At 54.3% G+C, this 24,429-nt stretch overlaps 1 protein-coding gene across 2 annotated transcripts; it reads left to right on the top strand.

The window, feature by feature from the left end:
* The first annotated feature begins 1,590 nt into the window (after positions 1–1,590).
* SLC41A1 (solute carrier family 41 member 1) lies at positions 1,591–23,752 on the top strand. 2 transcript variants are annotated; one of them, XM_040262961.1, is made up of 11 exons: positions 1,591–1,672; positions 4,155–5,167; positions 13,298–13,405; positions 14,516–14,587; positions 15,218–15,362; positions 15,505–15,651; positions 16,232–16,379; positions 17,151–17,230; positions 17,706–17,840; positions 18,118–18,266; positions 21,191–23,752. In XM_040262961.1, the coding sequence occupies exons 2-11, from the start codon at positions 4,793–4,795 to the stop codon at positions 21,374–21,376; spliced, it is 1,545 nt and encodes a 514-aa protein (XP_040118895.1). In that variant the 5' UTR covers positions 1,591–1,672; positions 4,155–4,792; the 3' UTR covers positions 21,377–23,752. The 2 variants fall into 2 exon arrangements, with proteins under 2 accessions (XP_040118895.1, XP_040118894.1); XM_040262960.1 differs by lacking the exon at positions 1,591–1,672 and adding an exon at positions 2,104–2,505.
* Positions 23,753–24,429: the final 677 nt, after the last annotated feature.

Consider the following 24,429-nt stretch of genomic DNA (forward strand, 5'->3'; position numbering starts at 1 on the left):
CTGAAAAACTGTCTCTCAAGTTATAATCCTCGGGCTGGCTTGAATAAAATTTTCCATTTCTTTCTCAGATCATCTATGATTTTTATTTTTTCATCAACAGCTGCAATGGCATACCATACAGCCATGAAAATGAATGAGCTACTGCTACCTTGGGCTGAAATTTCACAAACATAATACTGAGTGAGAGAAGCTAGACAAAATAGTACCAACTGAATGGTTTCATTTATATAAAGTTCAAAAGCAGGTAAAACTAACATATGGGATTAGACAGAGGTTAATTCAGGAAGGACGGTGGGGTAGGGACTAGGGGGAGACGTGAAGAGGGCTTTTGGGGTGCTGGTTATGGTCGAATTCTTGATCTGGGAGGCTGTCATACAGGTATGTTCACTGTGTCATTTGTTGACCTGCATATTTAGGATCTGTGCACCTTCCCACAGATCTGGTGGAAAATTCTATTTAAGAAAATTTACGGGGGAAGGGAACTGCTTCAGGAGAATTTTTTTAAAGGAAGGTAGAAAGGGAATAGGAGGTGGATCAAGATTTTACGTTCAGGTGGCTCAGCTGTGTCAAGAGGTGAAGGGAACAGAGAGGACTGTTGAATGGAGCAGGGGCAGGAATTATTTCCAGCCCTCAACTGAAAAGTCTCCGGACACCTTCGCCTTAATTCCCTACCCACCCTTACACCACCGATTCAAGATCGGATCCTTTTGGATGCAGCCCAATGTTTCCTAGTCTAGCAGTTACTTTTGTATGCAGGCAGAAAGACGTAGTGTTCCTAGCCAAATTAGAACCCCAATTTTGACACAGCCATTTCCTCTACTAGGTGCTATAAGAAACTGCAGGCCCTGATGCCGAATGTCCCAGCAGCTAAACTGGAATAATCCTGAGGACTAGAGTGGGAAATAGGGACTAGACTGTGCGAGTTTGCGCAAGGGAATTAATTACCTGCTCCTGTTGCTCCGTGTGTGCTGGGGTGCGTGCGTGTTGGGGGGGCGGCCCCCCGGGTGCGGTATCTCAGAAACAGGAAGAGGCAGCCAGAAGCTCCTACCCAGCGCGGTGTTCTCTCCGCGGTGTTCTCTCTCTTCAAAACTCATCCGGGGGTCTAGAGTCACGCTCGAATGCACCCCTGAGCCACTTTCCGGGAGGAAAATGACAGGAAGGAACCACTGGTCACAGGTTCCACTGACAAGAGGGGAAAACCCAAGGGTGGCGGTTCCTTTACGGGGGAGATCACACCCCGTACACCAAAAACATCCCCAAAAGAACTGGTTCTCCGTTTGCGTTGGAGAGGTGGAGATACCCCAGGGAGGAAGTGGCAAAAGGCGAAATGGGAGCAGCCCTCTTTGATCCCAGAAGGTGCGTCAGGGAAAGTTGGATTTTGTTTAGCCCGGGATGGATACATCCTTCCGTGCTGCCACCAGAATCAGCGGGTCAGAGGAACCCAGGCTCCCCTCCGCCCCGCCTCGGGCGGTGAGTGTAGGACCACAGCGGTGGTTTTGACCTCTTTTTCCTCCCTCCCGCCCGCCCGCCCATTTCCAGCCCTTCGAAGGCTGGGACTTTATTAAGGCCGGTTCCTTCAGGCTGAGCCACGCGCTTGCAGGAACGCGGCATCTGGCGGAAAGAGCGGAGGTGACTTCTCCCCAGCAGGCAAGAGGCTGTGTCCCCAAACAAGGTAAGTACGGTTCTCTCCGGGAACCGAGCCCGGGGCGCAGAGCAGCGGCAGAGTGGTTTGAGCCCCGGCGGTCAGAGCTGGCGGCTCCGCTGGGAGGTTTCCCGGTCTTGCCGAAGGCCGGGGGCACAAGGAAACAATTCCATACCCAGGGGTAGACGCGCACCGGCGCGCACGCCTTTAAGGGGCGAGGGACGATCCCGGCGCGGCGTGGCGGCCCCGGGAGGCGGCACCACGCGGGGAGCGCGGGGAGCGCGGGGACCCGGCAGCCGCCTCCGGCGCGCGTCACCCCGCGTACTGCGCCTCCCCGGCGCCCCGCCCCCGGGGCCGGGCCGCGGCCGAGCCCGCCCCCCTCGCCGCCTCTGATTGGGGGCTGCCGCTGTCCATCCGGAATCTATTTTTGATGGAATGGGGGTGCCACCCATTCTGCCCCAGATCACGTTTGCCGCTAGCAGCCAACCAGTTGGGCCCAAGTCTGCGGGCAAGAAGGGATTGGGGGCGAGCGAGCTCGGCCCCACGGCTCGCCGTCCGGACTGCCCCCCGCCCCGCCTGGGACGCGGCGACCTGTCCTGCCCGCCCGGGCCACCTACCGCTCGTGGAAGCAGAGCGGCGGCCTCGCTCGCCCAGCGCCGAGGCGAAATGTAGCAAGTCGGGTGCCGCGGCTGGACGCTCGCCTAGGCTGGGGTGTGTGTGTGTGTGGCGGGGGGCATCCGGGGGCCGAGGAGGACTGCAGAGGAGGAGGAGTGATGAGAAGAGGGGGACCCTTGCCTCCCCCGAGACCACGGGTCCCCGCCGCCAGTCGCCAGGCGCCCCCTTTCCTCCCGAGTGAGGGGCAGGTCAGTGCTGTTGGGTCTAGGGGGTGGGTGGCGAGGCCGAGGGACCTGGCACCCCGCGCGTTCGCTGAGTCTGTTTGGAGGAGAGGCCGGAGGGTCACCCAGATACTTCTCCCAATCCCTGGGTTCGGGGACACGAAAGCCGTCTGCTTAGTCCGCTCCCCAGAGCATCCCGGGTCACTTTTCCTCTTTCATCCCAGGGCCTAGGCCCGGCTGAAGTCTCTTTACTGGCAGCAGCGGATGAGGGGCTGGCTTCTCTCGCTCCGAGCCCTGTTTCAGGTTAGGTAACTTGCCAGAAAGACGGGAGGAGGGCCGGTCAGGTTTTAGCGGACTCAGAAACTTTTCTGGCACAGGAGCCGCGGGCTGTCTCCTGCTCAGAGGTTTCTTCCTGGATCTCTAGTGAGGGTTTTTGAAAGAACTAACAGGACAGTGTTTAAGGAGACTGGAAAAGGGAGTCCTGGTGACGTGAGTGGCTAGAAAGAGAAAACAGTTCCCGTGGGCCAGTTACTGGAGTTTGATCCACCCTTCCCCAAACTGGAGTTGACTAATTGTGTGTGTTTTGAATACTTAAGGACCTATTCATCCTTCCTAGGGAAATTCTCTTCAAACGTATTTTTTACTTGTGAGAGCTCTTCTGGTGGGATGGAATCAGGTGGGAACAAGGCCTGGGGCTTCCCGTAGGCAAGAAGAAGTCCCTAAAGAGACACGCATTTGGGAGCAAGTGCGTTTTGGCTTATGCTGCTTTTGCTTTTTATTTTGCTCTGTTTTATTTATTTTTTCCGATGGTGCTTTTTTGTTTTTGTTTTTTAAGAATTCCATTATATCCAACTCTCAGTAACCCTGGGGAACAGGGCGAACCTAGAGAACCGAGATGTGTGCATAATAACCACAGTGTTACCGTCTTTCCCTTCAAAGTGAGATAACACTCTTGTCCTATCTGAAGAGCTCACAAGGCCAAGAGCAGGGGGAGAGAGGTAGCAGAGGCCTGGATCCAAGTCAGTGTCTGAGCTTTTTGTAACACTGTTGACTCTCAAGGGCAGGAGTGGGTAGGCCTCTGGCTCTTGGCCTTGGTCTGGCAGGCCTGTCCCATTGCCCGGGGAGTCCTCCCAGTTTGTTGGTTTTTTTTCCTCAGGGACTAGGGTTTGTAGGGGTGTAGGGACCTTCATTCAGTAGTCAGATTCTCCCTGCTTATTTGCCTTATGACTGTAAACTATCGCTTTCTACAGCCAAGTGGCTGTAGGGAGCTTGTGACTGAATTTGTAACATACTCCCCTCCGCTGGGAGACCGCATTTTAGTAACTTTGGGTTCTTAATGGACATTCAAGAAGGGATCTCCCCCAGGACATCCCTTCCCATCCCCCATTGCTGAGAAGGCAGTGCCAAGGTCTGCACAGCATCTTCCCCGTCCCAGGCTGGCCCATCTTGTGGCTGTTGACCATGGTGGTGGTCCCTGGTGGGCAGTTCGTTGCCTGTTGGGAGGATGGCAGGACTAGTGCCTGCTGGGCATCCAGATGTTGCAGGGCAGGAATGGGGGTTGTTAGTGAAAAGGGAAGGGAAGTAGCAAACGCCTTATGCCTGCCGAGTGGGAATATTCTCGCAGTAGGAGCTGTCTTCTGCAGTATCGTAACGTTGTCTTCCTTCTCCCACATAAGGTGTTCCATCCAGATTCTACTGACTGTGAGGACCAGGGATTTGGGAAGATACAGGGTCTTCCCAGAAAGGAAGAACGTCTCTGGAAAAAAGGAGAAAGAGGGCTGACACTGCCCTGGGACCAGCAGAGCCAGAGGAGCTGTGGGCAGCTGACGGAGCCCAGCCAGAGGCCGCCCCAGGCCAAGTCTGCCTTCGGAAGGATCTGAACTCGGGCTGCTTGTCATCAAAGCAGGGCCACCTCAGAGGCACCCCACACTTGACCCGGCTCTTCTGCTCTAGATGCCCCTGACTCTGAAGAGTCTGCGCTGAGAACCAAAGAAGTTCGGAGGCCAGAGGAGCTCCCCCCAAGAAGCTTCTCAGCCAGCTGGGTCGGGCACCTGCACCCATAAGCGCCAGCTGCAGCGTCTGGTGCGGAGTTTCCTGCTCCCCTCCAGCTCGTGGCTTCAGTGCTTGATGGGGCTGCCTGTCGGTGGATCAGCTTCTGAAGCGCCCGATAGGAGCGGAGAGCCGCGGGAAGAGGTCCCGCGGCCACCGCGCCTGCGTTCACCCCAAGACTAAGTTCTTTCCCGAGTCAGAAAGGGAGAGAGAGCGGAAAAACAAAAAGAGGAGAGTTCCCCCCTTCTCCTCCTCCCTCCGCGACATGTCCTCCAAGCCGGAGCCCAAGGACGCCCACCAGCTGAACGGGACTGGTCCCGCCGCCTCAGCCTGCTCTTCGGAGGGCCCAGGCCGAGAGCCCTTGGCCGGGACCTCGGAGTTCCTGGGGCCCGACGGGGCGGAGGTCGAGGTGGTGGTGCCTGAGTCTCGGGCCAATGCCAAGGGCCTCCGGGAGGAGGACGCCCTGCTGGAGAACGGCAGCCAGAGCAACGAGAGTGACGACGTCAGCTCGGACCATGGCCCCGCCGCCCCCTCCCCGCTCAAGGAGACCTCCTTCTCCATCGGGCTGCAGGTGCTGTTTCCCTTCCTCCTGGCCGGCTTCGGGACGGTGGCCGCCGGCATGGTGCTGGACATCGTGCAGGTAGGAGCTGGGAGGGCGGCCCTGGACGCTGAGCCTGGAGCCGTCTTTTCCTCCTGGGAGACTGTCTCTTGGAGCTTTTCCTCCACCTCCCTGTCAGAAGCAGCTGCTGCTTCCTGGAACACTGTTTCCCTTTGGATCATGTCCTCTAGTCCCTTTCTCCAGAAGCCTTGGGGAAGCCCGGTAGCCCTGGGACAGGTAGTCAGGGCTGTATTGCTTAAACAGAAGCAGGGTTGATTCCCAAGCTCAGGCTTGGAAGAGGAGAGATGGAGCAGATTGTTGCCTGCCATTCCTCCTGGTCATTCCTGCTGAGCCCAGCTCACTAGGAGACATTTAGATCATGGGCCTTCTCTTTAGGCTTTCTTTCCCCTTTATTTTGGGGGTTTCAAGGTTACCCACAGTAGAAAGCTCAGTCTCAAGCCTTCCCTTCATCCCCCTGCTGGGCAGGAATTTGTCCAGCTGCCAAGAGGGTCTCAAATTAAGCGAGAAGGTTCTTAAAGGCATTTTGTGTTGCTTGTCTTCGTGTAACCTTGGCAGGCTCTCCTTAGAGAATGGGGGTGGGCACATGCTGAGACATGATTTGGGGGGGTTGGCGTGATAAGACATAGAAGTGCTGATCATGTGACAGATATGGGGACAAAATATAACTAAACCTGGGCAGAACTGTCTCTTCTCCTTGCTCCGTACCTGTCTTTCATGAACCTGTGGTGGGCAAAGAGAGCTCTTTGTGAGGCTCCTACGTAGAATTAAGGACAGGAATAGGCAGAACCAGGAAGCTTAGAGCCAGGGATATGCTATGTTAGCATATTTTGGGTTAGGACTTACCCAGGACCTCCGGGTCCCCAAGATGATTTAAAGCTTTATTTCCAGCTAAAGTTTTTGAAGTTAGTAAGACATATAAAGCTTTCTGAAAGTGCTGGGTTTATCTAAGTTAATCATTAACGTGTATCAGATTCCTACTGAGTTCTGGGCTCTGTCCTAGGTACTCAGAGAAATAGGAAAGCTGGAGGTGATCTGGCTTTTGCCCTTTGGGCCTGCCTCTGCCCCCTGCCCCAACCAGTGAGTCCTTGGCCATGGAATCTCTCAGGAGGATGTGGATTTCAGCAGCCCCTCGCCTTTGCCGAGCCAACCCTACAAACAATGCATATGATAATAGAGTCCTGCTGGCGAGTCTTACCAGGCCACTGTCCCAGGAAGCAGGGTGGTTGGTTCTAGGAGTTTCTTTCAATGGTGTCTACCTGGACCACTTTGACTTGAGACCTTAGGGGGACCCTGCTCCTTTGATTGCTACTGAGGATGGTGTTTATATCATGCCTTCTGTCTCCCTTAACCTGTCTCTTTGGGGATCGTTCCTCATGGAGGTTGGGATGCTAGTCTGGAGCGGCGAGGGCAGGCTTTGGATTCCTCACCCTGGTAGCTGAGAGGAGGAGAAATCAGACCAGGGTAGCAGTTTTTCCACCTCTTCCATCCCTTTCCTGTGGCCTGGGTTCTCATTCTCAGAGGTTTCCAGTTCTGGTTTGATGCCTCCAAAGGGGTGTAGAACCAGGGTCTGATGGTAACATGGGAGGGGTTATTTTATTTTCTAGAAAGTAAGAACGGTAGTGGGCAGCATCTGTTGGACTCTTCTGTGGACCTGTGAGGTTCGAACCATAACTGTCCCCATTGTGTAGATAGGGAACCAATGGCTCAAAGAGATTAGTAACTTGTCCTTGGTCATCGGACCCAGAACCTGTGTCCTTAGCCTCTATAGCCTTTACCGTGGCCATGGTTCCAAAGTTGGTTAAAGACTCTGGGAGGAGTCTGCTCTTTGTCTTTCCTTGAAAAACAGGGTAGACTGGAATCTGGAACAACTGGAGTTATATTCTAAATGAACAAGAACAAAGATTCTTTGAGGGCCACTCCCTCCCCTTCTCTTACACACTCAAGGGAATTCTAGAGCTGGAAATGACTTCCGGCATCTTACCCCTTACCCTGAGACATTGAAAAACCCAGGTAGGTAATCTTTGGAGCCTGCCCAGTGTGCCCACAGAGGGCCAGCATTTGCCCTTGGTGTGGCACCTTGGTTCACCCCAGAGCCAAGGTCCAGTTGGTATGGAGGAGAGTGGCTGGTTTGTCTTTGCGCCTGCCCCCAGCCTTCTCCCTCAGCGTGTGTGGAGCAAGCCCTGTAGACGGTTGCAGTCGAGTCATGGCAGGGATGGCAGAAACAGAGAAATCAGGGACTGCAGGAAGGTTTTTATTCCGTATCTAAGGGGATCAAAGAGGCGACTGGCAGTCTTCAGGTCAGGAGGAGCGGGACAGTTTCTAAGGATTCAGATCTGCATGTCCCCCTCCCAAGCTAAGCTGAACTGCAGGGGGATGGAGGCCTCTAAGCGGCCCTTGGGAGGAGCTGGCTGTAGGGTGTCCCCTGTGTCTCAGAGCAGCTGAGTACAAGGCCATGCCGGTGCAGATGTCTTCTTGGTCTGAGGCCCTCATTTTCCCCACTGCTGCAGAAGCCCCAGTCATTTCCCCAGGCCCATTTCTGCCTCCTCTTATCTGCCCTCTCTCCACTCAGTGTGTACAGCCACCTTTGCAGTGAGATAAGGGACTGATTACTGGCCCAAAGTAGGAAGAGGTTAAGTAGACTGCAGTCTGCTGCACCCGCCCCACCGAGGCTGAAGTTCCCGAAGCATTTGGGAAGGAAAGTGGGACTGGGTCCAATGTAGGAAATGAAGAGGTTTGGGTTGGGGAGCCTCCATCCTGCAGAGGCCTCGCCCAGCCTCCTGGTTTAGTCCTGGGCTGCCCCAGGGCACCTCACTCCCCTCTTCTGTCAGCCCTTGGAGGGATGGGGGTGGCAGGAGGTGGTGTGCCAGCCTTCCCTGGAATTCTGCTGCTGCTGCTGCTGAGTCGCTTCAGTTGTGCCCGACTCTGTGCAACCCCATAGACGGCAGCCCACCAGGCTCCTCTGTCCCTGGGATTCTCCAGGTAAGAACACTGGAGTGGGTTGCCATTTCCTTCTCCATCACTTGAATTCTAAGCTGTGTTAAAACAGGTGAGTCTCCCAGCTCTTTATCCTCGCTACTCATGTGCTGAAGATCCCGAGGAAAGGAGACACCCCCTCCCCCAAACGCCTCCTCCTCTGGCTTTTCTGTGTGTACAGAGGAGTCTGCAAAGGTGAAAGTGAATGGCAAGGATGGCTTTGGGGAAGCAGGGTGGAGCAGAAACATTCCTCCCTGGTTGGCCTGCCCCAAGGTTTCAGGTTATCTGCCTCCCTTATCACACTTTGCCCAGCCTTCTGTCCCCAGGCGCTGCCCTGAGGGCCTCCTCCTTGGACACCTAGAGGATGCCTGCAGGTGGCAGGGAGAGCCTTAGGTGCCAGCTGGGTTTACACTCATCTGAGCTGACTCAGTCCTCACCCTGAGAGTCAGCTCCAGCTCAGCTTCCGAGGTTCTCCTGCAGTTCTCGGAGCTGCTGGGGACCTCACTCATCTGAGCTGCCTCAGTCCTCGCCCTGAGAGTCATCTCCAGCTCAGCTTCCCGGGTTCTCCTGCAGTTCTCGGAGCTGCTGGGGATCTCACTCATCTGAGCTGCCTCAGTCCTCGCCCTGAGAGTCAGCTCCAGCTCAGCTTCCCAGGTTCTCCTGCAGTTCTCGGAGCTGCTGGGAATCTGAGATGGCTTTGTGTCTTTGACTACAGCCTTTCCAGCCTGTGACTTTCTTCCCTGCTGGGCAGAACACTCCAGGCAGACTTGGTTCTCTCTTTGAGGGCAGAAGAGATGTCAGATGGAAGAGAGAAGGGGAACAGACCAGGGTGAGACAGCAGTAGGGTCGCTGAGGTGTAAAACCTTTGGTGATGAGTCAGGATTATTGTAGGGGCGCCGCAGGCTCATCCCTCCTCCAAGCCATCAGGAACCAGTGAGCCCCATACTGCACCCCCAACACCATCCACAGACAGAGAAGGAAAGGAAAGAGGGGCCACATTTCTGAGAACCAGTGAAATCTGTCCCTGTGTGCCATCCGCATCTCCCGCCAAGGGCTTCCTGGAACGTGTCCTTTTCCATCCCCAGCAGAGCAGGAAGGCGTGGGTGAAGGCTTGGCTCATGGGTCTGACTTCAGGGTCAGACACTTCCAGGCGGGGTGAATAGGATGGGCCTGAGTTAGGCCAAAGCAGGAAGGAGACACACTGGTCCCCTGGCCCCTGTCTTTCTACCCGCTGCTCATCTCAGGGCCAGCCTGCTTCCTGGGCCCTCCCAGAGCCATATGTGTGTGTGTGCACGCCGCACACACACACACATGCATGTCAGAGGCTCCCCTGAGAGGCTTTTGTGGGTGAAGAAAGGATGTGTGTAGCCACTGGCTACCCTGACCAAGTGCCAGCTCAGGGTGTTGCTGGGTGGGGGGTCAGGTGGTGTGAGGGTCCAGACTGTCTCCTGGCAGGCCCGGAAGACAGGGGCTGTTATCATGGGTGCCAATTCTACTTGCTTGTCTGTCCGCATCGCTGCTAAAGCCCCATCCCTTCTAGGTCCTAGTGTAGTTGAAGGAGAAGGTGTATGTGTGCTAAGGGGGTGCAAGGATTTGAGGATATTTATAACCTCATATATATATATTTATAGTATGTATTAAGTATTAGTATATAATATAGTGGCAGCTAGAGGGGTTAGCTGAGCTTCATATATTTTTTTTTCTTAATCATAAAGACAATATTCCTTACAAACAATCCAGAAAATATTTCTGGCATACACTTGGAGTATTTCTTTTCGGGCTTCTTCACCCTGCCAATACACACACATATTTTACATACGCCTTCCTGCAGATCACAGCTTTTCACAGAACCGGAGGCTTGGAAGCTGTGAGAGGTGGGTGTTATGCAGCGAAGAGGGGATATGAGGCTGGGCTCTGAGAAGCTTCCAAAACCACCAGTCAACCACTTTTATTGGGAGGGGGTGATGTCGCAGAAAGAATGCTTGCTCTCTGAGCTACGTGTCCAGTTGAGGTGAGGGAGAAGGGGGCAGAGCGGGGCACGGCCCTGCCTGCTGGGAGCTGGAGCTCCAGCAGTATGCACCAGCCTTGGCCAACAGCAACAGTGCCTAAACTCCTCCAGAGCACACGGGGCTCGTGGGACTGCCTCCCCTCTAGGGGCCCCAGGGCTAAGAAAGGATGTGCATCCCTCCTGGCTCTTCCTGTGGGTGTCTGAAAGCTCAGCAACTGTGGCTGGGAGTCAGGGGGTTTCTTTCCCATCTTTAGTTTTTAAGAGAGCACCTTCCCTAAAAAGATTCCTATACCTTCCACTGTGAGGGGCTAGGCCAGGAGCTCAGAGAAGGGTGCACTCTAGCCCTAATGAGAGGAGCCCTCCTCTGGGGTCCTGGTAGGGACCCCCACTGTCAACACGCACACCCCCATACCCACAAGAAGAACTCTGACAAGGAAAGAGAGGTCCTTGCCTTTATCGGACCCCGTGTGCCGCCTCCCCCAGCCTCAGCCCCCTCTGATTTCCATGCTCCTCTTTTTTGTTGTTGTGGTTAAAAAAAACACATAACATAAAATTTATCCTCTTAACCATTTTTAATGTGCAGTTCAATGGTGTTAAGTATATTCACATTGTTGTAAAATAGGTCTCCAAAACTTTTGCATCTTACAGAGCTAAAACTCCACGCTCTACACCTCAACATTGACTTCCCTTCCCCGCTCCTCCCAGTCCCAGGTAACCAGCAAGCTACTTCTGTTTCTAGGAAGCGGAACACTTCCGATTCCTCGTATGAGTGGAATCGTATAGTATTTGTCTTTTTACGACTGGCTTGTGTCACTCACTGTCCTGTCCTTAAGGTTCGTCCATGTTGTTACATATAACAGGATTTCTTTCCATTTTAGGGCTGAGTAACTTTCCCTTGTGTATGTAAGACTGTGTTTTGTTTATTAATTTATCCATCAGTGGACACTTGGGTTGCTTCTACTTCTTGGCTATTGGGAATAACGTGTATAAGGTGATATCTCACTGTGGATCTGATTTGCAGCCTTGCTTATGCTTAACTGTAGTGTCAGTCCTGGACTTGCCGTTAGGGACCATCTGATCTGGCCCCTGAAGTGTACATTTTACAGTCAGGAGCTCAAGGCCTTGTAACTTGTTTAAGGAGCCCCTGCTGGCCTCTGTGAGACAATGTTGGGGACAGAGCACATCGCCCACCCTTGTGGTCTCACGTGGGAGACCAAAGGCTGTCAGGCCAGTGCCCTTGCATTTTGCTCCCTGACCTTCATAGTCTGATCAGCCTGCATATCTCCATCTGGCTGCCTGATCCCTCCCCTCTCCAACCCTGAAAGCTTTCCATTCTTTTTTTTTTAATTTATTTTTTAATTGAAGGATACTTGCTTTACAGAATTTTGTTGTTTTCTGCCAAACATCAACGTTTCCATTCTTAGAAAAGGAAGCACAGAAAGGAACTCAGGTTGCCCTTGGGGCCAGGGAAGGTAACTCAATCCCAGCATTTCTTGCAAGTCTTCAGTTTCAGTTGCAATTAAAGTAGCTTTCAAATAGCGAGTCCTGGCTCCTGCATTTCTCCTTCCCAGCACTGAATATAGTGCTCTCTGAACCTCAGTAGTTCCCTCCTTTACAAAACAGGGATAAGAATAGCTCCCTCCTACCTCACCAGGTTTTTGATAGAGTAAAATGAAAAACTGCACAGAGAGCCCTTAGCCGGGCACTCAGTGCAGACTTAAAAGACACTAGCTGGAAGAATGGGCCGGAAAGTGGAGCCTGACGGTCTCAGGGCTGGAATCCACGCGCCTGTGCTCTTCCCACACCAGCAGCCCTCCGTTTCCTAACTGAGAGACTGAGGGAGCTTTCTGGGGTGACAGGGCCAAGGAGGAATGACAAGCCTCTTGCAGACGAGCCTTCTGAGGTTTGGGGGCCACCGTCTTCATTCAGAGCCTCTTCTGAAGGAGAGCGGCTGTTGCTGAGGCCCAGAGCCCTTGGAGATAGAAGCCAAAAAAACTCTCTAATCTCCTTAGCCCCATGGAGCCCAGCGCTCAACAGCTGAGACAACACCACCCGAGGCTGAGGCCACAAAGAAACCAGACTGAAGGCGATTTGAAGGGGGATCGTGCTGGAGTTCTGGGGTGTAAGCCAGCTCCAGGGTGACTCAGCTGCATGGGTCCCCACCATCTTCTGTCCTGGCTCCACAAAGTAGCCAAAGGAAGCAGAGCCAGGCTGGGGTCTCCTGACTGGGGGAGACCTTCTGCACATGCCCGGTTCTGGGTGGCAGGAAGGGGGCTATGTTGTTTGGAGCATCATGGACTTGGTTTGCTTCCAGAATTCCTGGAGGAAAGGCGTCTGACCAGCTCACTCCCTGCTGATTCCACTTCCTTCTCAACCCCCTGCTCCCAGACTATCCAACTGTAACCAAGCAAGGGCTCGTGTGCCCACAGCACAGAAAGCCAAACTCTGATTGCAGGTTTGCAGCAAAGTAAGGGCATAAGGCAATGGCATCCCACTCCAGTACTCTTGCCTGGAAAATCCCATGGACAGAGGAGCCTGGTGGGCTGCAGTCCATGGGGTCGTGAAGAGTTGGACACTGAGCGACTTCACTTTCACTTTTCACTTTCACGCATTGGAGAAGGAAATGGCAACCCACTCCAGTGTTCTTGCCTGGAGAATCCCAGGGACTGGGGAGCCTGGTGGGCTGCCCTATATGGGGTCTCACAGAGTCAGACACCCTTGAAGCGACTTAGCAGCAGCAGCAGCAAGAGCTTACTGCAGGACACCAGGCAAGGCGAGGGAGACAACCCTCAGAGCCTCTCCCACTTGGTCTTTGAGTGAGGGGATTTAAAGGGAAAGAACAAAAAAGCTCTGGTAACTCATCTCACCCAGGAGAAACAACCTGAGCTTGTAACAGTGTTATCACTGATCTCAGCAATCTTAGTCATCTGACTCTGGCAGATTGCTGTTTAGTTAGCACAGGATTGAGGTCAGAAGGGGCACGAAAGGGATTGAATTCAGACAGGGACAGGAAAGGGAATAAAGTTTTGGATAGCAACATTAATCATATACTTGGAGCAGTGTTTATTAATTAATTATAAACTCACTTTCAGGGGACTCAGTTTCACTTTCAACTTTGATGCCAGCCCTGTGGGGCCCTGAGACTCCTGGGTTCTATTTTCCCCTTGTAGCACTGGGAAGTGTTCCAGAAGGTGACAGAGGTCTTCATCCTGGTGCCTGCCCTGCTGGGCCTTAAGGGGAACCTGGAAATGACGCTGGCATCAAGGCTTTCCACCGCAGTGAGTGTCCTGGCTGGAGGGAGTGGGGCACACAGAGACTCGGGCACCACAGAGCCTGACCAAGAGGCCACTGCAGGCCTTTCTCAGCTGCTCAGGGCCGCAAGGTGGGTCCGAGCTGGAAAGGCTCAGGGAGATCCCGGGCTGGTTGTCCTGCCCCTGGTCAGGGGCTCCCTGCTCAGAGTGGTTCCCAGGCTCGGTTTCTGGAGGTCCCAGCCGTCCCTGGACTCTTGCCCCCACCCCCTGCTTCGCAACCCGCCTCGTGACTGTTTGTGCAGCTTTGCCAGGCGAGCATCACGCTGGTCCCTTCACCTGCACAGCCGGGGGCCTTCTCTGATCTCCAGCCCTGCTCTGCAGCTGGGCCGGAGCAGAGCCAGGCCTTTCCAGCCCCCTCCCACCCCGTTCCCTCTCCCCCACAGCAGCTTGCTCTTCTGTAAGGGAATCGAGGAAGAGGGGCGGCTCGTCACTCCCACCTCCCACAACCTCTTAGATCAGCTGTCGTGTGGTTCGGAGACTAAACCAGATTCAGGGCCATGGGGCGGGAGGTAGGAAGCAGTAAAACGTGGGAGGCCAGGGGAGCCAGGTGTCAGGGATGTCCCCGCATGGCCGTGAGCCCAGAGAAGGGAGCAGAGAGAAGTGGCAGCCTGCCTAGCCCTCCCCATCTTGCCCTCCTGGCCTGCTCCCAGCCACCTCAGTCCTCCCCAAACACTCTCATGGCCTCTGTCCTGCACCAGCAGCTGACCTGTTCCCCTTGGATGGCCAGCTGGCTTCAGAGCCAGGGACTGATCGGTTCCTTCTCGCCCATATGGGGATGAGCTGCCCGGAGAAGCAGGGCAGAGCCCAGAATCGCCCTCTGTTCTGAGAGGAGGGGAGAAAAGGGAGCTGCCTTACGAGACCCCTGGCCACCCTCCAGCCAGAGGCAGGAGCTCAAGGCAGTCTTGCGCCTTCCCTCTCATCCAGCCCCTCCACCCTGCTTCACTTTCCCTGCGGGCCACACCCTGGTCCAGGGTCTTGGGCCACGGGCACCGTCTGCTGACCCAGGCAGGATCCTAGCGGACGGCGCTGCAGGCTTCCCCAGCCTGCCGCTCCAGACCCTGGTCCTCCCTTTCCCAGGCCAACATCGGGCACATGGACACACCCAAGGAGCTCTGGCGGATGATCACTGGGAACATGGCCCTCATTCAGGTAAGAGAGCAGGGACCAGGCTGCTGGGGCTCAGCCTCCTTCCTCCCTGGGCAGGAACGTGACAGGCCTAAGTCAGCACCCACTGGCTCCTGAGTGAAGCTCCAAGGTCCTGCTGAGCTGCCTTCTCCCAAATGAACTCTAGGAGTTTTTCCCAATTTCCCAGGAAAATGGCCAAGATCAGAGGGATTCCCAGGATCTTCAGTGTCAGTTCTCTGCTTGCAGTGATGCAGGAGGCTTGTGTCCCCCCGGCGCACATCAGGAGGAGACTTGGAATGCTGAAGGCCCTTGACCACTTTTGTCCCATGTCCCCATGAGGCTGCACACTTTCCGGACCAGGAGTTCCTCCCCTTGAGTCCCAGGCCTGTGTCTGGATGAAGTCTCAGGCTCTGTGGACCCTCCCCAGGGCCCCAGAGGAGCACTCATTCAGCCAGTAACATGTCCTGGACTCCTGCAGGGCGCACTACCCAGTACTGGTGTCTGATGTGAAACTAAATAAATAAAGACATCATTCCCGCCTGGGAGGACTGGACAGGCCAGCTCTGCCTGCCTCCTGGAGCAGCTGGGGGCAGGAGGAGGTCTGGTTGGGTGTTCTGTGACCTCAGCTGAGAAGCACTCTGCTCCCCTCCCCAGGTGCAGGCCACGGTGGTGGGCTTCCTGGCATCCATTGCCGCCGTGGTCTTCGGCTGGATCCCTGATGGCCACTTCAGCATCCCACACGCCTTCCTGCTCTGTGCCAGCAGCGTGGCCACGGCCTCCATTGCCTCCCTGGTCCTGGGTAAGGAGGGCGAGGGAGGGGCAGTGGGGAGGCAGGGCGGTCCCAGAGGTGTCCAAAGCCAGGCCCCTCCCATCTCCCTCTCAGTTGGTGGATGCCCCGTCATCTCGTCTTCCCCTGCCTGGCCCCTCTCCTTCCTCCTCAGGCATGATCATGATTGGAGTCATCATTGGCTCTCGCAAGATTGGCATCAACCCAGACAATGTGGCCACGCCCATTGCTGCCAGCCTGGGTGACCTCATCACCTTGGCACTGCTCTCGGGCATCAGCTGGGGACTCTACCTGGAGCAGGGTGAGGCTGAGGTCACTGAGGGCTGGACCAGGGTGGATTCCTGGGTGGGACGTGGCAGTGCTTTCACACACGTGTAAGGATTTCTCCTCTGTTCCTAACCATTTGGTTGGAACACAGTTTGTAATAATTCCCTGCCTCACAGAGATGAAGCTGAGTTCTTATCTCAGATTCATGCAGGCAGCGGGAGCAGGGGTGAAAGTATCTCAGAAATATATTTGGTCCTATGGAGGGGTAAGGGCAAAGGGCAAAGGAAAGGAACTAAGGCTGGAGTCTGCTTGCACAATGAAAGAGAGGAGATGGAGATTTTTCCAGGGATCAAATGAAGAGACCTAGGATCTGGTCTCTGCCCCTGATAAGTTCAGTGTCTGAGGAGGGTTCACCTTGGTTTCCTCATTTACAGAATGGAAAGGGCTGGCCCCCGTGTACCTCCCAGGTTAACAGCGAGCATCAAATGAGTAGATACCTTTGCTGGCATTTAGCGTGGTGTTACCGTTGGCCTGTTGGGATTTTGCAGGCTGAGCCGAGGGGAGGCTGGGAGCAGGGAGCCCGCGCTCACCTGCATCTCCTCTCCACCTCTCAGGAATCTGGCAGTACATCTACCCACTGGTGTGCATCTTCTTCGTGGCCCTGCTCCCCGTCTGGGTGATGCTGGCCCGGCGGAGCCCGGCTACAAGGGAGGTGCTGTACTCGGGCTGGGAGCCCGTCATCATCGCCATGGCCATCAGCAGGTAGGCCCAAGCCCCCACCCGCCGCCCTCCCAGCCCTGGAAGGAGGGAGTGCGGCCCGGACCCTAGAAATGCCTGTAGTAGTGGCTCAGTCACGTGCGCTTCTATTGAAGTGACGGAGCCGTGTGGAGGGGTTTCATTAGAAACCACAGTGGCTTAGGGAGCTGACTACGCACAGCTGGGCTCAGGGACATAAATGATTGGGCCCCAGCATTCTCCGTCTCTCAGCTCTGCTTTTCTCTGTGCTGGCCTGCAGCTTCAGGTTTGCTTCCATAAACAGGCGGAGAGAGAGTCTTTCTCTAAGCTCTTCTGCGAAGTCCCATTATAGAGTTTCACTGACTGTCCATGAGCCAGTCGCTGTGGCCTCAGAGATGTGCTGCTCCGACTGCACGGGCCTGGGGCCGCACCCTCAGGGTTGGAGCAGGGTCACACAGACCACAGTGGCCGAGTCTGGGAGAGCTGGTTCCCCGAGGAAAAGTCCAGCCTTCTTACCAGAGGGGAAATAAACACTGAGCAGGCAGGGTAGCCAGCAGCTTCTCACACCAACTTGGGAGGTGGTTGAAGGAGGTGGCTGCCTGACCCAGCAGCACCAGCTTGCCCGGGGTGCTGTGCTAGGGTGAATGTTAGGAGCATCTGCTGGCTCTGGCAAGGGGAGGCGAGGACTGGAGGACAAGGGACTCCTGGGAGCCGCCTCACTGCCCACGTCCAGACGGACCTGCGGCCTCACCCCAGGGACCAGAGCAGAAGCCTTCAGTGGTCTTTGTGTCTGTGCAGTGTGGGAGGCCTCATCTTGGACAAGACGGTCTCAGACCCCAACTTTGCAGGGATGGCTGTCTTCACACCTGTGATTAACGGTGAGGTCTCGGCATCAGCTGCCAGGGGGGAAAGGAGAGGGCTGGATCAGAGGGTCTGGGGGCTTTGTATCAGTCAGGGTTCTAGCAGGCAAGAGAGTCCAGCTCAGAGAGTTCAAGACTTGGACTGGTTCCTGGAACCAGCGCTTGAGCATGGGATGCTGGGCCCACCTAACTTTGGAGAGGGACTGATCACTGCGGGGCTTGTCCCCTGAGTTATGCGTGTGACCGCAGGTGCACACGCTGTCTGGGTAGAGAAGTCAGGCTCCCTGCGTCTACGCATCTGTCCCTGCACACGATCTCTGCCCGCAGGGGACTGCTGTGTCTCCGTAACTGGGAGGATGGGAGGAGCCTTGAAGACACCCTGGAAAGGAGTTTCCCTGCTCAGTGTCTCGTCTTCTCCTAGGGACTGGTGGATGGGTCACGCCCTCCCTGCTCCCCAAGCCCACCACAGCTTAGGATTCGCGTGTCTCCACAGGTGTTGGGGGCAATCTGGTGGCCGTGCAGGCCAGCCGCATCTCCACCTTCCTCCACATGAATGGGACGCCAGGGGAGAACTCGGAGCAAGCCCCCCGCCGATGCCCCAGCCCCTGTACCACCTTCTTCAGCCCTGGTAATGCCAGAGTTCCCGCCTCCTCTCCTGGGTTCACAGCATCACTTAAGAAACAGCTGGAGCCCGGTTATGCGGGTTCTCCTTGTCTCTTGGGCTGTGTGCACCAGCTGTCCTAGAGGGGGAGCCCAGGCAGGAAGGCTGGCCTTTCCCGGGGCACCCTGGGGGCTGGGCGCCATCTGCCGCCCTGGCGTGCAGCACAGCGCCTCCTGGCTGTGAAAGGCCTCCTGGCACCAGATGGCCCCCTTCTTGCCTCACGCCCCCTCTCCGCTGGTCCTAGATGTGAATTCTCGCTCGGCCCGCGTGCTCTTCCTCCTCGTGGTCCCAGGACACCTGGTGTTCCTCTACACCATCAGCTGTATGCAGGGTGGGCATACCACCCTCACCCTCATCTTCATCATCTTCTACATGACAGCTGCTCTGCTCCAGGTGCGGACAGGCAGGGGCGTGGGGAGGGCCAGGGCCGCCCGGCAGGGGTAGGAAGGGAGGGCCAGGGATGGTGTGGACGGGGCTCAGGAGAGCAGACCGCAGTTCCAGCCCAGCCCGTAAGAGGCCGTGTGGCTTTCCGTGAGTTGTTTTACTTCTCTGAGCCTCAGTGCTACGTTTGCAAACCAAGGGGAGTGAAGCAGAGGTGCTGGATTTCAGGCAGGTGCCACCCCCACTGGTCTGGCCACGGAGCTCCATGTGACTTTGTTCACATGCTGGGCTTCCTTGGGAGATTTCACTTGAGTAGAGGATTTCACAGCTTGAGAATGTGTCAAAACCACTGCGCTAGACAATCTCTAGGATCCCATCCAGCCTTCCTACTCTGTAATACTAGGATGTTTTCTCCCTTGCAGTTTACTATATTTTTTCAGTTTCTTATTTTGAAATCAGTATGTATTCATAAGAATTTGCCCCCACAAAATGTGCTGAGCGAGCCCAGGTACCCATGACCCAGCTCCCCACAGTGGGAACATCTTGCATAATTATAGCACAACACCAAACCCAGGAAGTCAGTGTTGGTATAATGCACAGAGCTATTCACATTGCACCAGTTTTACATGCAATCTCATGTGTGTGTGTGTGTGTAGTTCTATCAGTCATAGTTCATGTAACCACCACCACAGTCAAGACACAGAACAGCTCCGTCACCACGAGGCTCTCTCATGTAGCCCCTTTAAAGCCAATCTAATCCTTATTATTACATTTTCAATTTCTATAGATTTGTTTTTTGAATAGGTTAGTTCAAACACTTTGAAAGGGTCGATAGAGAAACCCCACTGAAACATCTTTCCTCCCCTCTGGGCATGCACCTTGTTCTCTTCCTCACGGGCCGTGGGTGTCCTCTGTTCCTCTGTTTGTTTTTTTTTAATAGAGTTGACTTACACTGTTGTGTTAGTTTCTGGTGTACCACAAAGTGATTCATACATAGAGATATAAAGGATACATATATACATCCTTTTTCATTATAGTTTGTTATAAGATATTGAGTATAGCTCCCTGTGCTATATAGTAGGACCTTCTGTTGATCTATATCTCTTATATATCCTTCAAGCTTATTCCATATTTAGGCAAGCAAACATACATATTTTTCTCATTTTACTCTTTTTTTAAACACACATATTATTGGGTGTCAGGACATCTTGGCCAGGTCGGTGCCAACCACGTGCAGTTTCCCCACAGCTGTTACCCCAGTTGCAAGTTGGGGTGAAGCGCACGTTGCAGAGCAGGAGTGGGTGTGGGCGCCCAGGATCTGTGGCTGGAGGGCAGCCCTCGGCCACCTTGGAAAGGGCGAGCCTGCCTCCGTTCCCCACTGTGAACACACCAGGGGCCACGCTCACCTCCTCTCTTCTCCAGCTGGTGCAGGGCCAGGGTGGGACACCTGATCCCCTCTAAAGGTTCCTCCTGACCCCCTCGCTGCCCCCTCCCGGCATGTTCCCAGGGCCTGCTCTGGAGGCTGGAATGTGGAGACAGCTGCTGCCTGTCCCTTCCTGGGGCACGTCCCAAAGTCCTCTGGCCACGTTCTTTATTTGAGACCGTTCTGCAGCTGCTGGCAAGGGTGTGAAGTTATGGGGGGAGGGGGCTCAAGGGGGCTGTCCCTCACTCAGGGTCAGGGCCGCAAAAGTCCAAGGCCGCTATGCGCAGGGCAAGGCAGAAGGTGAAGGATGCTGAAGCTGTAACCTCTGCCTTCCTTGGAGAGAAGACTGGAGAGTAACCAGTTTGCCTAAATTTAGGTATCACATCTGGCTTCCGGGTCCCCCAGTGGGCTCTGGTTCCAGGAACTAAGCCCCTTTGGGCAGAATTTGCATAGCACAGTATTTACAAAGTACAGTCAGGAGTAAAACCTCCTAAATGACTGTTTCAGAGCTTTACCGTTAGAAACCATTTCATTCTTGCTCAGATGCAGTCATTTTGGGGAGCCCAGCTGCCAGGAATTGTGCAGAGTATAGAGAAGACGCAGGCCTGTGGACATCTCCGTAGTATTCTAGGTCAAATGCATCACCAACTTAAAAGTGCATGTAAATCTTGTTAAAAGGCAGTTTCTGATTTAGGAGATCCAGCATGAGGCCTAAGAATCTGCACTTTTCACAAGCTTCCTGTCGATGCCCCTGGTCCTGGGCCCACTAGCAAGGTTCTAATCTAGATCATCATTAATTATCTGTAGTAATGGAAGAAAAGCAAGGGGCAGATACATCACGGCAGCAGATCATCCGAGGTGTCTTTTGAATTGATATGCACTGTGTGCTTGGTATTCAGCTGACTTATTCCTAACTCTATTTTGCTAGGACTAATGTTAAAATAAACTTGCATTCTTTGAGCAGAATGGGGAGGGTCAGGAGGAAGGCAGCTGGGGATAATCAACTGTTACTCGGACAACTGTGCCGGCAGCAGCCTCTCACACTGTCCTTATTCCACTCTGCTCTGAGGACAAATCCCTCTCTGAAAAGCAAACTCCAACCCCCCAGCTGCCTGCTGGGCTCCCGCAGAGGCCAACATGGCAGGAATTGGAGTGACCCGAGAATAGGATGACCCAGAATCAGAGGCAAGAGGACTGAATTCCTGCAACAAGTAGGATGTTGATTAGCAAGCCTCTGGTCTGGTAAATTTGGGAGCAGAATGTAATGTAGGCGGCTCCGGAGAACAGAGGCACCTTCCTTCCCGGTGAACTCTAATTCCTTCTGTCATCTGTTCAAGGTGGTCACTGTGGGCTAGAGAAACAGAGGGGGGTTGTGGGGGCAAAAAGATAAGCTGACTTGCTTAAGGACTGGCTGCAGCGAGCTGAGCCTTGCAGTGCAGTGAATGGGACAATCGCGTGGCCTCTGGCTCCCCCTGGAGAGGGGTGACTGCAGGCTGGCCCTTCTGTCCTCCAGGTGCTGATCCTGCTCTACATCGCAGACTGGATGGTGCACTGGATGTGGGGCCGCGGCCTGGACCCAGACAACTTCTCCATCCCGTACTTGACAGCCCTGGGGGACCTTCTCGGCACCGGGCTCCTGGCACTCAGCTTCCACATCCTCTGGCTCATTGGGGACCGAGACACAGATGTCGGGGACTAGCCCGGTCACTCAACCTTCTCTCCACCTGTTTGAAATTTTTTTCAAACACTTTTTGTTTGAAAATTTTTTTTGGGGGGGGGGGGTTGCGGTTTTCTTCCCCCACTCCCATCCCACTCGACACTCCCATCTCTTTCTAGGACTTCATGTGGATACCAAATTCTCATTATTTTCAATGGGAATTTTTATACATTGAGCCAAGTTTGTAGAGTAAGAATTCAGACAGGACAGATGGACTGAGATGAACAGTACAAGTAGGTGTTTGGGACAGTCACCAAGTGCAACTGCATGGTGGGTGCCTCCAGGGGAGAGGCCTGGGGCAAGGGTCTCCGTCTAGGATGTGGGGACACTTGGTTTAGCTTTAGCAAACTCCGGTTCTGGTTTGGGGGGTTTGTCTTTGTTTTCTCTTTTTCTTTTTGGTTGAACAGAGGGATAAATGTCGCTCTCCCCTCCCCCCACACATACGTTTTCTAGAAGTGGACCAACTTCAAAGCCTTAAGCAAGAGACAGCTGCTCCTAGCCCCAAGTAATCCTAGCCCTGTTCTCTGCCCTGCTTTCCAAAAGGATGAGGTGAACTCCTTAAATTATATACTTGCTCCTTACCCAACTGCCTGATAAATACCACCAGCCCCTCCCTCTGATCTTTTTTCCAACTGACTGTCTCATCCAAGAAGAAATGAGCCGTGACCTGGTCTCCCTGTTGGCCCATGTCCACCCATAGGTTTGCCAAAATCGACATCCTCCCTGGACCCAAAGACCTGATGATTCTTCTCTGTTCACCTTACTATTTCTAATTATTTCTAAGCATGACCTTCCCCAGAGCTTGCCGCATTGGCTTCTGAGGTTAGGGACCGAGAATGGGTTTGTGGAGAAGCACGGGGGGGTTGATAGGTGTTTCTCTGCTGCTGTTTGTCCCGAGGACATAACCACATGGCCCCTGAGAATCTCTTGCTTCCTGAAATCACTCATTCTTTCGTGCCATGGAGGTCGGTTTTCCTCTCTCTTGGCTTCTGCCCACATCCATCGTGTATTCATTCACTCACTCATTCAACAAATACACCGCTTCCCCAAGAGGCGCGCTTCTGCAGGCACAGTCTGACATTCACTGAGCGCTGTTGATTGAGCACCTACTATGCGTCCAGTCCTGTGCCGGGTACTGACTGGCCAGAGGAAACACAGTCCCGCCCTCGCCTCATTCCCCGAGCACAAAGGCTGTGTGCCCTTTGCAGTCCAGAGAGAAAGTGTCCCCACTGCACTTCCCTCTTTGTCCAAGCAGGGTCTGCGTCTTGACGCCGCTCCTGGCTCCCAGCTGCGTGCAGCACTGGTCACGGCTCAGGCCCCGTGGCTCAGCCACTCCTGATTTCCCTACAGCACCCTCTCACCCTCACTTCCTTCCATCTCCTCACCAGTCACCCGAAAGAGGGTTCAGACCTAGAAGGCCAGACATCCACCCACTGCTTCCAGCTTACCCGGCACAGGAGTGGGAGAACACCAGGGCCTCTGCATCCTCCCAGCACGTTCCTGTGAACAGGTCAGAACTCTGCTGTCCACACTCACGTGTGGACAGACCTGGGCATTTGGATGCAGCTTTCTTCCAGCCTTTCTGTCCATAGCCTGCCCTTCAGCTCTCCCCCTCTGTCAGCTAAAAGGCCTGTCTCCAGAGGAAGGCCAGGCAGTGACCCCGCCTCTTACCACCACCCTGCCTCACCCCAAGGAACTTGCCCTACGCCTCTTGAGATGCTCTCTCTCTCTCTGCATTTCCACCCAGGCCACCGGCCAGAGCCTAGACCTTTAGACTTGGAATCGTAGAGGTTACCCAGCTGGGGCTGCCCCCAGCAGAGTTCACTGACACCAGCCTGGCCTTGTTCCTGCTCTTCTCGGGCCTTCTATCTCGTCCATCTGCAGACATGTTTGCACACAGGCTCTTGTACAGGCATCAGAACCAACTCCTCTGCCCCCCAAGGCTGTGCCCCTATGGTTTGCAGTCACCCCCGCCCCAGGCACTCACCCCTTTCTCCTCTCTGGAGTTCAGCCAGGCTGCCCTGGAGGAGTCCAGTGTGCCCTCCTTTGCCAGAGAAGCAGGAAGGTAGGCGTGCCCCAAGCCCTGAGGATGAGCAGAGGGAGGTCTGCAGGGCGAGAGGGAAAGAAAATGAACTTCACGACTTTCATGGACGATCCGTCTCTTTTCCCCCGATTGCACAAACCACATGGACTTCTGGCGTGGCTGTGGGGAGCAACATTGGTTTACTCTTATATCCTTAAAAAGTTACAGAACTGTGTCCTAAGAGAATTATTTATAGTGACTATAACTGAATTGACAAATGTCAACATAACTGATAAATTATATTTGGTAAAATAAAGAGGACGTTTATTTAGGTGGTTGGTGGCTCCGGTGTGTCTCATCCAAAAGCAGCTTCCCCTGCTGTCTTGGGCCTGCTGTGTGTTCCCACCCATCCTTGCACAGAAGTGGAAAAGAGGCCAGAGGGTGACAAGAAATGAAATCGCTCTTAAATACAGAAATGTGTGATAGGAAACAGTCATTTCTTGAGAAGCAGCCAGTGCTGCTCTGGGGTATCCTCCCTGCTGTACACACACTGACTCGGCCCTGGTTGGGGTGTTGGCAAAGGGCGCACCTGGGGGTTAAGAGTCCTTCCCTGCAGAGGTTTATCCCCTGCATGGGCCACACTAACAGTAGCTGTGTTTGTTGAGTACTCACACTTGCCTTCACCATGCTCAGCACTGTACGTGCTTAGAAATGTATAATTGACTGCAAAGGGTTTAGAATCTGGCCTGGATCCAGCTCTTCTATTTGTGTGACATTGGACAAGCCGTTTACCCTCTCTGAGCTTCAGTTTCCTCATCTGTTCGTTCGGACACCTAGGGTCGTTAGGAGACTTCAATAAGATAATTCACAGGAAGCAATAAATGCTGTGCCTGGCACACCAAACCGCAACATAGTAGTCAACTTAAAGTGAAAGGGAAGTGGGCCAGTCTCTAGACAATGTCAAGACACTGACCATAGGGGTGAATCAGGAGTGACTGGGGAGCAGGCAGAT

The sequence above is a fragment of the Oryx dammah genome, unplaced genomic scaffold (assembly GCF_014754425.2).
Source record: "Oryx dammah isolate SB20612 unplaced genomic scaffold, SCBI_Odam_1.1 HiC_scaffold_21, whole genome shotgun sequence".
Classification (NCBI taxonomy): domain Eukaryota; kingdom Metazoa; phylum Chordata; class Mammalia; order Artiodactyla; family Bovidae; genus Oryx; species Oryx dammah.